The 14,091-nt window shown below is 37.9% G+C and overlaps 1 protein-coding gene and 1 long non-coding RNA gene across 3 annotated transcripts; one reads left to right on the forward strand and one right to left on the reverse strand.

Moving 5' to 3' along the window:
* The first annotated feature begins 6,027 nt into the window (after nucleotides 1-6,027).
* On the forward strand, nucleotides 6,028-9,158 carry LOC133733015 (cytochrome P450 714C2-like). 2 transcript variants are annotated; one of them, XM_062160623.1, is made up of 5 exons: nucleotides 6,028-6,487; nucleotides 7,108-7,334; nucleotides 7,426-7,673; nucleotides 7,857-8,211; nucleotides 8,578-9,158. In XM_062160623.1, exons 1-5 carry the CDS (start codon nucleotides 6,184-6,186, stop codon nucleotides 9,001-9,003), a joined length of 1,560 nt encoding a protein of 519 aa, XP_062016607.1. In that variant the 5' UTR covers nucleotides 6,028-6,183; the 3' UTR covers nucleotides 9,004-9,158. The 2 variants fall into 2 exon arrangements, with proteins under 2 accessions (XP_062016607.1, XP_062016608.1); XM_062160624.1 differs by lacking the exon at nucleotides 6,028-6,487 and adding an exon at nucleotides 6,954-7,035.
* A 310-nt stretch (nucleotides 9,159-9,468) lies between these two features.
* LOC133733016 (uncharacterized) lies at nucleotides 9,469-12,914 on the reverse strand. Its single transcript, XR_009857450.1, has 2 exons — nucleotides 10,521-12,914; nucleotides 9,469-10,242 (listed from the first exon to the last, which is right to left on the reverse strand). It is a non-coding gene; the product is annotated as an uncharacterized LOC133733016 (long non-coding RNA).
* Nucleotides 12,915-14,091: the final 1,177 nt, after the last annotated feature.

The raw sequence follows: 14,091 nt of genomic DNA on the forward strand, positions 1-14,091 counted from the left end.
GTCCGGCAGCCGATCTCACGACGACGAAGAGGCCCAAAGGCCCGCCCGCGCGTCCGAGCGCTGCCGGACGAGGGCGATTTTGTAGAGTGGAGAGACTTTAGGGTTTTCGTGGAGAGTTGTTTTAGTGTAAAGTTATCAACTCTTTAATAGTACCACTCATTGAAAACATCCAACGCTCGCTTACTCAAAGCAAACCTATGAACTATGATAACACTAAGACATAGTAAATAGGCTAAGTAACAAAAACTTAAATTTTCTCTTACCGTTAAACTACGGCTAAGAGGCTTAGCAGGGTAAATCATGGTTAACACCTCTTCAGCAGTAGCTTTCTTCGTCTTGGAGGGATTTTTAGTCTTTGAACCTAAAGGCTTCCCCGTTTTTTCTTTGTCTCTATCTTTTCCACATTCACCAACTCTCGTGACTCGTGGTACCATTACATATACCACTCGGTGCCTCTACTAAGCTCAGTGATTTAGCAGTAAATTTGGAAGAAAATTCAGGTTTCTTTACCTTCTTGATAGGTGCATCAATGCCCTTAATTCCTTGCATCAATGAAATATGGCAGCAAGATTTTCAGTTATTTTGGAGAAGAGAAACGAGAGGTCGAGCGACCTCTTTTCGATGGCAGTGACTCCTTAACAGGTATTAGCGCTGGTGCATTGTCATCACTATATTGGTGGTTGAGTGCATGCAGGGACGTAGCCAGGATCTAGATTTTGGGTGGGCTAATTTAAGGCTTGCTTACAAATTTTTTTTTCTTTGTCGATAATAATTTGATAGATTTTGACTCTAAATTTTAAAAGAAAAATTAATGACGAATATTGTAAGTAACAAAAAAAACGAGAACAAAATGTGGAAAAAGCAAAGAAAAGCAGACAAGATTTTCCTTTAGGAGAAGAATTTTTTAAAAAAAAAATAATAGGTAAAATTGATAGAAAAGTTGTAACAAAAGAAGGGGAAAGAAAAAGAAAAAGGGAGGAGAAATGGGGAAAGAGACAAAAATAAAAAAGAACATGAACTAAAGGGAAGAAAATGATGCAAAAAAAGGAGAAATATATTGGATAATAGCAAAGAGAACCGTCCTGGAACTCGAACCTAGGTCTGCACTTTTAGAAAGAGTTAAAATTCTTGCCATTTTGCCAACTGGTTTGGCCTTGGTCCTGTTGTTCAACAAGCATACTTATGCTATGTAAAATATTAGAAGAATTTTGGGTTGGGTTGTAGCCCAACTAGCCCACAACGTGGCTACGTCCCTGAGTGCATGTCCTGGCTGCGAATCACCACCGAACTTTTGACAGGTTCTTTTGGCCTAAAGAGAGTTCTTCCAATCAAAGGAATTAAAAACTGAAGTTTGAATGCCTTGAAATTTGAAGGCCCCATTCACAAACCTACCATCTGCAAAACCTAAGAAGGGACTGGCAATGTCAAGGCGTTTAGCAGTTGCAGGTTCAACTGCTTTTCCAACGATTCTTCCATCAGTCACCGAACAAACTCCATATTCATGGAAAATCAGCTGACAAAATCTACACTTGCAATTTAAGAGTAGTTTAGGTAATTTGAGTGGTGTAGTTAATAAAATGATAAAATAAGAAATTAAATGGGTGTTTATTAAATATGGAAAGAGTGTGTATTTTTTTTTTTTTAAGAATGAAAGTAAAGAGTGTGTATTAAGTAATTGGAAAAGCGTGAATAAAATTTTCCTTCTTTAAAATTTCAACAAAAATAATTTGGTTATAATAAAATCATAACAAGTTTGTAATAATATGTCATTCTTGTTAATTATTATTATATATAGTCTTTTTTTTTTTTTTGAAAAGATATATAGTCTATTTCTTATTTGAAGAAATTCATTATATGTGGATGATATTTTTGATAATTTTCAGAATGTTAACGCGTATAAGACATAATATCAAATGGAACCCCAGAAGATGACATTTTTTATCAGTGCTCTGCTAAGGACCTCCGCATATTTTAAAATAGGCCTCATCAAAAAGCCCGCGGATCAAGTGGGCCGATGGAGGCCCGCCGGCCTGGCCCGCCAAAAGCCCTTTAGGCCCGGCCCGTAAAAGCCCACAAACAAAAAATATTATATAAATAACACATAAACTGTTGTGCAGAACACCTAACTTTGCTGAATTACTGGGAACTGTTCGGATGGAATTAGGAGTTGTACCCTATATGCACGGAAAGCCCCATGCGTCTAGTTTCTGAAGAATTTTACGGTTTATGATTCCGACTTTTCTAGAAGGAGTTATGGCAATTTAAGTGAAGGCAGTTCAGCTTGAACGAGAATCTGCAACACAGAAACTGTTGTACAGAACACCTAAGTTCGATGAATTACTGGGAACTGCTCGGATGGAAATAAGCTCTGTACCCTATATACACGGAAAGCCCCATGTGTCTAGTTTCTGAGGAATTTTACGGTTTATGATTCTGACTTTTCTAGAAGGAGTTATGACAATTTAAGTGAAGGCAGTTCAGGTTGAACGAGAATCTGCAACACAGAAACTGTTGTGCAGAACATCTAACTTCGCTGAATTACTGGGAACTGTTCGGATGGAATTAAGAGCTGTACCCTATATGTACGGAAATCCCCATGTGTCTAGTTTCTGAGGAATTTTACGGTTTGTGATTCCGACTTTTCTAGAAGGAGTTATAGCAATTTAAGTGAAGGCAGTTCTGCTTGGAAGGGAATCTGCAACATCTTTTACAAGTTCATGTCTAGAAACGAACTTCGCTGAATTACTGGGAACTGCTCGGATAGAATTAGGAGCTGTACCCTATATGCATGGAAAGCCCCATGTGTCTAGTTTCTGAAGAATTTTACGGTTTGCGATTCCGACTTTTCTAGAAGGAGTTATGGCAATTTAAGTGAAGACAGTTCAGCTTTGAAGGGAATCTGCAACATCTTTTACAAGTTTATGTCTAGAAGGCCCAACACATATATTTGGAAATCTTCAGTGTGCCACATCATCATTATATGTGTGTGTGTGTGTGTGTGTGTGTGCCTCTTTGTGTGAGTGTGAATTTGTTGTAATTTGGCTTAGGGTGAAATTTGATGTTCTCATACTTCTATATAGAATATGTGCATATATATTCTACATGTCATGACTACGGTTGACCGATTTGATCGGATTCGAAAATATGGTAAAATTAGCTAAATTTTTTACCACACTTATAATTTATTATAATAATCTTATCCAACGGTCAGTTTTTCCATTTTATTTGAATTGATAGAGGTTGCCCTTTGGAGTGGATGATATATAAATATAAGTTTATAAGAGTAACTAAGTATGACCTAGCTAATCGAATTCGAAACGAGAATCAAATTGGCTGGATTTTCTACAACCACCGTAAAACATTACAATCTCTCCATCGAGCGGTTAGTTTCTTCGAATTCATTTTCCATTTCATGGTTGTTTTCTCCACTCTCCCCAGATGGTACCTTGGCAATTACAGGTGGCAGGGAAGAATTGTGTGCATCACATTTCAATGATGCAATTTCGTTGCTCACATATATTTCGTGAAGGTAACCAGGTGGCTGATGCATTGGCCAATTTTGGCACTTCTGGTACGGGCTTTACTTGGTTTGATTCATCTCCTAGTTTCGTTAATCAATTTTGTTTAAGAGATAAGTTGGGTCTCCCTAATTTTCATTTTAGATGATTTATTTTGTTTTGGAAGGCAGGATGATGTCTGTCATTCCTCATCAGTAGTACTTTACTTCTGGATGGTGCAGGATATGTCCTCTCCTCTTGCTTGTATTTTCCTTTACTTTTAATAAATATTTTTCCTCGCATTTGCGAGGTTTGATTAAAAAAAAAATGCAATGTACAAGTCAATACAACTTTAGGAGGCAAATTGGTATAGGTCAACGTCTTTGTAATTAAAATTGAAGTTTTTATCTTATGTTCACGCTCCATCTATGGAATATTTACAGACGTGATGTGAAAAAATAAGCACGTTTCGCGGTCGTCATGCCATCGGTCAACCAAGAAGACATACAAGTGATGACGGTTGACCAATTCGATCGGATTCGGAAATATGGTGAAATTGGCTAAATTTTTTACCACACTCATAATTTATTGTAATAATCATATCCAACGGTTGGTTTTTCCATTTTCTTTGAATTGATAGAGGTTGCTCTTTGGAGTGTATGATATATAAATATAGGTTTATAAGAGTAACTAAGTTTGACCTAGTTGATCGAATTCGAAACGAGAACTAAATTGGCTGAAATTTTTACAACCACCATAAAACATTACAATCTCTCCATCGAGCGGTTGGTTTCTCCAAATTCATTTTCCACTTCATGTTTGCTTTAGAATGAACCTCAACAATTAAAATGCAATGTATAAGTTATACTACTTTAGGAGGCAAATTGGTATAGGCCAATGTCTTTGTAATTAAAATTGAAGTTTTTATCTTATGTTCATGCACATCCATCTGTGGAATATTTACAGACGTGATGTGAAAAAATAAGCACGTTTCGCGGTCGTTATGCCATCGGTCAACCAAGAAAACAAACAAGTGACGACAGTTGACTAATTCGATCGGATTCGAAAATATGGTGAAATTGGCTAAATTTTTTACCACACTCATAATTTATTGTAATAATCATATCTAACGGTTGGTTTTTCCATTTTCTTTGAATTGATAGAGGTTGCTCTTTAGAGTTTATGATATATAAATATAGATTTATAAGAGTAACTAAGTTTGACCTAGTTGATCGAATTCGAAATGAGAACCAAATTGGCTGAAATTTTTACAACCACCATAAAACATTACAATCTCTCTATCGAGCGGTTGGTTTCTCTAAATTCATTTTCCACTTCATGTTTGCTTTAGAATGAACCTCAACAATTTAAATGCAATGTATAAGTTATACAACTTTAGGAGGCAAATTGGTATAGACCAATGTATTTGTAATTAAAATTTCTATCTTATGTCCACGCACATCCATCGATGAAATATTTACAAACGTGATATAAAAAAATAAACACGTTTCACGATCGTCACGCCATCGGTCAACCAAGAAAACATACAAATGACTACGGTTGACCAATCTGATCGGGTTCGAAACTATGGTGAAATTGACTAAATTTTTAACCACACGCATAATTTATTGTAATAATCACATCCAACGATCGGTTTTCCCATTTTTTTTGAATTGATAGAGGTTGCTCTTTGGAATGTATGATATATAAATATAGATTTATAAAAAAATTAGTGTCTTTAAATATTTATTATAAATAAAGCCCACAAGGCCCGTCCCGAAAAAACCCGCAAGACCCGCTTTATATGGACGGGCTTGGATCATTCGATTTACAATAAAGCCCGGCCCGCCATTATTTAAAAATATAGTAAGGTCCGGCCCGGCCCCGCCCAAGCCCGCTATGAATGGCCCAGCTCGGCCCGTTGACGAGGGCTATTTTAAAATATGCGGATGTCCTTGATAGACTCACTTTTCGATCACATATCAACATCTCGACCGTTCAGTTTTTAGGTCCTAATGTATAGATCACTTATGTAAATTTTCAGCCAAATTGATGATCGTTTAGATATCGAACTAGATTAAACCAATAGACGAACTGAATTTGTCCAACCTGAACCGTTCATGTTTATAATTGCAAATAGCAATTATGATTGCCTTAACGATTACCAATTTGGTTGAAAATTTGTAGAGATGATCTGCTCTTATAGACCTAAAAACTGAACGATCGAGATGTGGATATGAGATCGAAAATTGAGCCTATCAAGGAAATCCGCATATTTTAAAATATGCGGAGGTCCTTAGCGGAGAAGCTCTGCATTTTTTTTATCATTAAGATCCCTTATTTTCCTTTGACCAAAAAAAAAAAAATCCCATATTTTAACCACTCCGTACACTTAATCATCGGCTCACAAATATTCCTCATTTCGTTCATGTATGTTTTACAGATACATGAAAAAGCCGCAAACTCGGTACTTTTTTCTGTCTAGGCCACGATTCTAGTTTGACGGGACTCGTCTGTCACTTAGCGTAGGTCACCCAAGGCACACCTCTCCCCTCTTGCCCTTTATATACGCGCTCTCAACAAGCTTCAACATCATCGCCAACTAAACCATAACTCGAAACCATCGAGCTAGCTAGTCCATTCATCATTTAAAGTATACATATATAGATCGAGTTGTGTGGTGCTCATGGAGCTCCTCCACGGGTTCGATGTGAAAATGTTGGTGTCGACGGTGGCGCTGATCGGGTTCGTGGGGTTGCTGGTGCGGTTGTATAAGGGGCTAGTGGCGGAGCCGAAGAGGCTGAGATCCCTACTGGCCAAGCAAGGCATCACCGGACCTCCACAGGCTTTGCTTCTCGGGAATATCTCGGAGATAAAGAGGGCTCACGACCGCGGTGGCAATGCTAAGGCTCCGAGCAGCGAACCACCCATCTCACACAACCTGGCTGCTACTATCTTCCCCTTCTTTGATAAGTGGAGGAAGCAATTTGGTATTGTACTTAAAACACCATGCTTATCGTTCTTAATTGTCATTTCATAAACATGACTGTTGTCTCTCTTGCCGGAAGAACTTGATTGTTGTCATACCAGATATGTGTACACGTATATTTGTCCGTGCTTCTGTAGAAAGTTCATTTTCTGAAAGCGTTTTAGTTCGAAGCACATGAAATTTTTGAGATGTACCGATCAAAAGTGGCACCCAAAATTTAAAATTTTACAAGAATGGCACTTTGGTACCACTTTTTGTTACATCACAAAAGTACCATTTTTGTGTTATTTGGGGGGCTTGAGTGAGTTAATCTTTTTGAATTTTTATAACAAGAAAAAAAATACACTTTTAACCAAAGCACAAGCACTACCAAACAATCATACAACATAAAATTATTGATTCAAATTTATTGGTTACATAACGTACATGTCCGACTATGTTGACCTATTATCATACTTTTTTGTCATGGAGCTTAGTTAGGGATATTGAACGATTTCACTTGGGGGAGGTGGTTTCAGATGGCTGAAGGCCTTGGCATAAGAGAGAAACGTTTCGTATTTGTTTTCCCAGTTGGTGAGTTTGCGTTTCTACTAAAATTAACAGCGTGAAACTTGTGTGCAGGTGATGTGTTTGTGTTTGGTCTTGGCACCACGCAAATCCTATATGTGATCAAACCAGAAGCAGTGAGGGAGATCACAACCTGCACATCCTTGGACTTGGGGAAACCCACATACCAATTCAAACAGCGTGGTCCTTTACTTGGTAAAGGTATTTTGACCTCCAATGGAGCCTCGTGGGCTCATCAGCGCAAGGTCATGGCTCCTGAACTTTACATGGAGAAGGTCAAGGTAAGTAATGAGTAAAATTTATAGGTGGTACTTGGTAATGAACAGTGACATGAAAAAGTGTTAATTTTTGTAGTTGTGTTGAATCCTGCAGGGAATGATCAACTTAATTACCGAATCCTCGAATACTCTGGTGAACTTGTGGAACAGTAAAATTGATGCTGGCAAAGGAGTTGCAGACATAAAAATCGACAACGATTTGAGAAGCTTCTCTGGTGATGTTATCTCGAGGGCATGTTTTGGGAGCAGTTATACCAAAGGGGTACAGATTTTTGATAAACTAAGGCAACTCCAGGAGGCCATGGGCAGGAAAGTCTTTGGGGGTGCAGTTCCTGGAATGAGGTAATAAGAGTTAGTATAGTTGTGGCTCCTAGTGGTATTACACTATTACTGGGGTCTTATTGAGATGCTTGAACTTTCCGGACAGAAATTCGCTAACAGTTGCACAAATCAATGGAAAAATATGCTTGTAATTTTACATATTAAATATATGGTCTAAATTGGTGTCATATTAATTTGATGCAGACACCTTCCTACAAAGAGCAATAGGGAAGAACGGGCATTAGAAAAGGAGGTTGCGAGGTTGATACTGCAATTAGTGAAGGAGAGACAGGCAGCTGGGCACGAAAAAGACTTGTTGCAAATGATTCTTGAGGGTGCAAGAGCCAGTGATCTCAGTCAAGATGCAGCAGACAGCTTCATTGTTGATAATTGCAAGAACATATACTTAGCTGGATATGAAACCACAGCTACTTCTGCCACATGGTGCCTCATGCTGTTGGCTTCGAATCAAGAATGGCGAGAACGCATTAGAGCAGAGGTACTTCAAGTTTGCCAAGGCCGCGTCCCAGATGCTGATATGCTTCGCAAGATGAAACAGGTATCACTAGTTGACTAGGTTATATCTCACACATTATGTAGTTAATATGACAACATAACATGCCAAACTATTTGACAAGAGATTCTTAATATGAATAATGCTATGTGAACTACTTTTTTGGGTGGCAGCTGATGTGGCTGCTGATGTGGCACAGTCATGTCATATAATAAAATTCTGTGATAGGTTAAACTTTCTTCTATATCAGCTGTCATATAAAGTGAGATGCAGGTGATACCCCAAAATGTGGTTCACTTAGCATTACTCTTTTAATATTGCGCTTGAAACTACTTGAACATGTCTTATAAAAAACATACTACTTGAACATGTCCAATCAGTAACCCTAAACTTGAATCTTTTAATGTGCAGCTAACAATGGTGATTCATGAATCATTAAGGCTCTACCCACCCGTTACCATTATGTCAAGGGAGGCATTCAAGGACATGAAATTTGGAGACATTCATGTTCCAAAGAGTGTCAATGTTTGGACCAGTGTGGCGACAATACACACTGATCCAGAAATATGGGGACCTGATGCCTACGATTTCAAGCCGGAAAGATTTGCAAATGGGATCACTGGAGCTTGCAAGCTTCCCTACTTGTACATGCCATTCGGGCTTGGACCTCGAGTGTGTCTTGGACAGAACTTGGCCATGATCGAACTCAAGGTTGTCATAGCTCTCATAGTCACCAACTTCTCATTCTCACTTTCGCCCAATTACAGTCACAGACCTGCTCAAAGATTGGTTGTAGAGCCAGAAACCGGCGTCGATCTTTTGATGAAGAAGCTTTGAGGAATTCCCTTTGGATGAAGAAGCTTTGATATTTTGCTGGAAAATAAGATAGCTAGTTAGGAGCGTATTACTTTCTTTGTATTATTAACTTTAAAACCATGTTGGGTGTCTTGAGTTTGGTTGTTCAGTAGTAAGCCTGTACTTTTTTACTTTTACATCGCTGGTTCCATGTTATATATATATATATATATATATATATATATATATATATATATATATATATATATATATATATATATATTTTATCCAGAGCGGAGCTCCGCTTTGAAATTAACGTGTGAAGTTCGAGTTTTGGGTTACTTTTCGGTCGCATATCCATATCTCGACTGTTCAGTTTTTAGGTACTAATGTATAGATCATCTCTATAAATTTTCAGCCAAATTGATAATCGTTAAGGTATCTAACTCGCTTAAACCAATGGACGGACTGAATCTATCAACCTGAACCGTACTAGCTTGAAGGCAGTTATCAATGCTACTTGAGATTATCTAGTGATCAATAGTATGATCATTCTTATTCTTTTACCCCATTAATATACAATAAACCACATTGGGTAATTCCATGACTCCATCTCCCTGATATCTTTACATGGTATGATATATTTCCCAACCTGAGACCCCCCTGCCAGAGGGTGGGCCCTATTGCATCACAAGAAACCCCTCACTGGGTTCCTCCCCCCTGGTATGCGGCCTGGAATTATGACTCTCTGCAATGTGGTTTTGCTGCTTTGGCTCGAGACTCAGCTGAGAATCTTCTGGGAGGGCTCTCAAGAAGTGCATCTGCCTCCTCCTCTCTAGCTGCTGAAGCCATGGCTCTCGACCTGGGTCTCAGTTTAGCTTCCTCCTTTTCTTTCTCTTCCTTTCAGCTTGAATCAGATTCCTTGATCTTGATTTCAGCTTTGAAAAACCCTCTTTCGGCAGTTGATTGGTGGGCTTCGACTATTGTAGCTAGGCTTCGTGCTCATGCCTGCAATTTCAATTGTGTTAACTGGTGCTGGACCAGTAGAAGGGCGAATGGTGCGGCGGATTTGGTTGCATCTTTGGCCTCGCGCATGGTGTGCCCAGGGGACTGGTTTTCTAACCCCCCCCCCTCCCTAATGCGCATTCTCCTCTTTGACGCTGCTGCTCCCCCCCAAATTTTTTGTTGTTGTTGTTTTCTGGTTTTCTTGCCTTGTTCAGGGCAGGTTTACCCAGTTTTGCTTTGTTTCCCTGTTTTTGTTTGGTTGCTGTTGTTTGTTTCCTTTACCAAAAAAAAAAAATATGTGGAGGTGTCGTTTCAAAAAAAATAAATTATATATATATATGTGTGTGTGTGTGTGGAGGTGTTTAATTTGGAGTAGGATGCTTTACATTATATGATATATGTTTCTCAAACTTTGTTAACTAAAAGGAATAATGCTCATACACCCCAGATTCCTGAGAATACTTCTCATACACCCCAGTGTCTTATTTTTATTCCTCTTTACACAACTCTTTCTCTTTTCCATTCTCACCAACCCATCTTATCAAAATTCTTACCAGTAGTACCATTTTCTGATGTCTCTGTCAGTTGTTGGTTTCCTTTAAACGTCTGTTTTCTATTTGCTTTGTTGAAACGTGGTGGGCCCATAAGAATTATATTTGTCTGAATATATACAGCTGTTGCATTCATCCTCTATTTCAAAGGTAAATGATAGCTCTTTTTAAAGCTATTGATTTTCCTTATTCTCCTGCAAATATGTCGATTGTAATATAGGAAAATAAGAGTCTCCCGCAGAGGATTAAGATAAACTAAAGGCTTCAACAAAAGTCACAAAAACGTGACTGCAGCTCCTACTGAACCGCAGTAGAAAAACAAACTAAAAACCTAACTAAAACAACCCAGAAAAATACGAAAATTTACAGAGATATACTACACACGTAAAGAGTCTAGCACACAAAATTTGGTGAATTTTGGAGTTGATTTGCTATGGAAATAAAATACAGAAAAACAGAGAACAGAAAGAAAAATGAAATTGAAGCAGATTTGAAGTTGGTTGAGATCAAGATAATGAAACTAGCTAGGAAGGAAGTATCCACCCCCAACAATAACACACAACACACTTTGTCCAATTTATCACCAATTAACTTAGTTGAAGATACTCAGATTGGCTCGGTACGCTTGAACACAACCTATTACTCTTTCTTACCTTGTACGCTAGGCAGGAAGTGCTCTACACCTAGACTATTCCCAAGCAATGCAACCTAAAGGTACGTTTATTAGATTAAACATGCAGAGATCATTAAGTTTGAAAAGAGTTTGAGCAATCACTAGGCATCGCAAATAACTTAGAGCCTTGCTAAACCTAGGATTTTGTTTACTTGCTAGTGAAAACTACCAATTACTTCTCTAGATAATTTGAGGAATCCAACTATTGATCCAGGCATCAAACCATCAAAGTATTAGAACCCTAGCATGCATACTAAGTAGTCCTCCAAAGCATACAAACATAGAATTCATCAATGAGAAATTGGTAAACAAAACCTCAACTTTATTAATTGAAAACAAACCGAAAATCAAAGCATGTTATGGATCATGTCTAGGGGCTTCAACAGCTCCCTAGCTACTGGAAATTTAGTTACACATAATTGGAATCAAAAACACAAAGGAGTTCATGAGAAAGGAAGACAACAAAAATCAGAAATTGGGAAAAATACGATCAATGATCGATCTTTGAGAAACAGTGATCGATCGTCTCTGGTGTGATTTTGCAGTCTTGCTTCTTCTTCTTCTTCTTCTTCTTTGGTGTGTCTCTGGTTCTTTTTTATGTGATATGGTCTGTATGTGGTTGGTCACTCTATTTATAAAACATGGAAGGAGGCCCCTTTATGTAGGAGTTGCAAGTTTCAAGGGCACTCTTGCAATTAGGCCAAGCTTGTTTACTTGTTCTATTTGATTTTCTCTTCTTAGGCTGAATTCTTTGACTTGTAGATCCTTTACAGCTGATATAAAACATGCTAACAGCTCATATAAAACGTGTATAACTCAGCAAAGGATCCCCAAGAAGCCTCAAAACAATCTGCCAAGAGATAAGGAAGGTGACTTCCTTATCTGCCTCACTTAGGATTGCCTTTTTAGCCCTTCTTTTAACTCGGTTTCATTTCAGCTTTGAATGTGATTTTTAACAAGATAACAGCCTTGATGTTGATATTTAAGAGTGTATAAAGATCTTCTAAAAATCCCCTCAACTTGCTGCCCAAAAGCAGCCTTGAAAAGCCTTCAAGATAAGGTCTGTCAGAAATTTCCAGATTTTCCTTATCTTCTGGTCAATTTTATGGGCTTGTACACCGACCTTGTAGCTATCTTTCTGAACGTTTCTTAGGCCTATAATGCCCTATGATATCATTTATTGACGTCCAAACAATATCCTTCCAAAAGACTTTCCAAGAAAGTCTCCAAAAGACAGCTCCAATATGCTTCATAGATAAGACTGAAGGTGGAAAGCTGATCAGGATGCCTACTTTGTGCAACGTTTCTGACTTGATCCTTGACTATTATGATCACTTGATTTGGCTTTATTGTAGTGAAATATCTGGTTTTCACATGTAGTCAAGAATTGCTGCCATGGTGCACTCAAAATATCTTCAAAATGGGGTCCAAATATAGAAGAAAATAAGGCAGATTCCAGTTTTCATATTTTGCTTCTCAGCAACTGTTTTGCACGAAGTTTTCCACAAGCTTCCCTTCTTGTTTCTGACCACATAAATGGTTGTCCTTCATCTTTTGCATCAGTATTATACATCTGAGCCTTAACTTGCCACAATTGAGCTCCTATTTTTCCATGGTTGATCCACAAACCTCCTAAGAAAATAACAAAGTTAGTTTGATCTTTTTAACGAAATAACTAAGCAAAAGTGTAAAGGATTAAACTATAAATTCGTCGCATTTTATGCTCCTATCAGTAAACAGTACACTTTACTATTCAAGATTTCTATCATTGACAGATTAGAGCTAAATGCTATCTGCAAAAATACTAGCAAAAAACTACATAAGGAAAGAGAAAAGTTGAGAAAACTTAAAGAGTATAGAGAAGGTCTTAATAGAGAAACTCCCCATTACTGGGATATCATCTATAGACTTCAAACCAGAATTTATAAACTAGAAGAATATATTGATAATTTGTTATATATTCTGGAAGAGGAACAAAAACCTCTTGATTATCTGAGTATTGGTTAGATCCGCAAATCACTGGTATCAGAGCTTGCAAAGAGCTCAGCAGGGGAATCCCCAATGGGGACAATGTCTGATTTAATAATAGAGAGACTGAATTCTCTATTAAAATCTTCTGATGAAAGAAATTTCTAGATATCAAGAACATCTAGAAAAAATTCCTGTTATAATCCACCAATTAGAAAAATTGGAAAACAAACTGGATTATATCAAAGATCTTCCAAAAACGGAAGAAGAAAAGCTAACGAGTGTTAGTAGAAAAATCAATGAACAGCAAAAAACGCTGGATTCTATGAAAAATATACTGAAGGACAAGAAAGTGCCTACAGTAAAGAAGGCTAATGGATTCAAACCATTAGAAAGACCAGAAAAGAATCCTGTTCCAAACATGATTTTTCTGGATCCCTCAACTAGTTCTACTAGTATTCGGTATGAAAAGCCGAAAGAAACTCGAGATGTCAATATGATGAGCATCTTCGGGAAAAAGAAAGGAGTACAACTCCTAAATGCTGAAGAATTTGAATACAATGAAATCGAGCATGAGGTAAAAAACGCCTCAATTCCTAAGCTAGATTTCAAACAAATCTACAAAAGGAGAACATTTGACCTGATGGACAGCCATCATTTCAAATTGCTGGAATTTACAACCCACTCTACAACAGGAGAAACTGATCTACTTCTGATCACTCCTGCTGAAGTTGCCCGAGCAAAAGCAAAAAATTATCAATTTATGCACATTGGAGCAGTCCAAGTAGGCATAAAACTTATTGCTCGAGAAGGCATAAACTGTTCAGTTCTATGTGTCTTACAAGACAATAGACTAACAGATTTTCAAGCTAGTCTTTTGGGAACCCTTGAAGCATCTCTGTGCGACCAAGTGGCATATTTCAACTGCTTCCC

Source organism: Rosa rugosa, chromosome 2 (genome assembly GCF_958449725.1).
Source record: "Rosa rugosa chromosome 2, drRosRugo1.1, whole genome shotgun sequence".
Taxonomy (NCBI): domain Eukaryota; kingdom Viridiplantae; phylum Streptophyta; class Magnoliopsida; order Rosales; family Rosaceae; genus Rosa; species Rosa rugosa.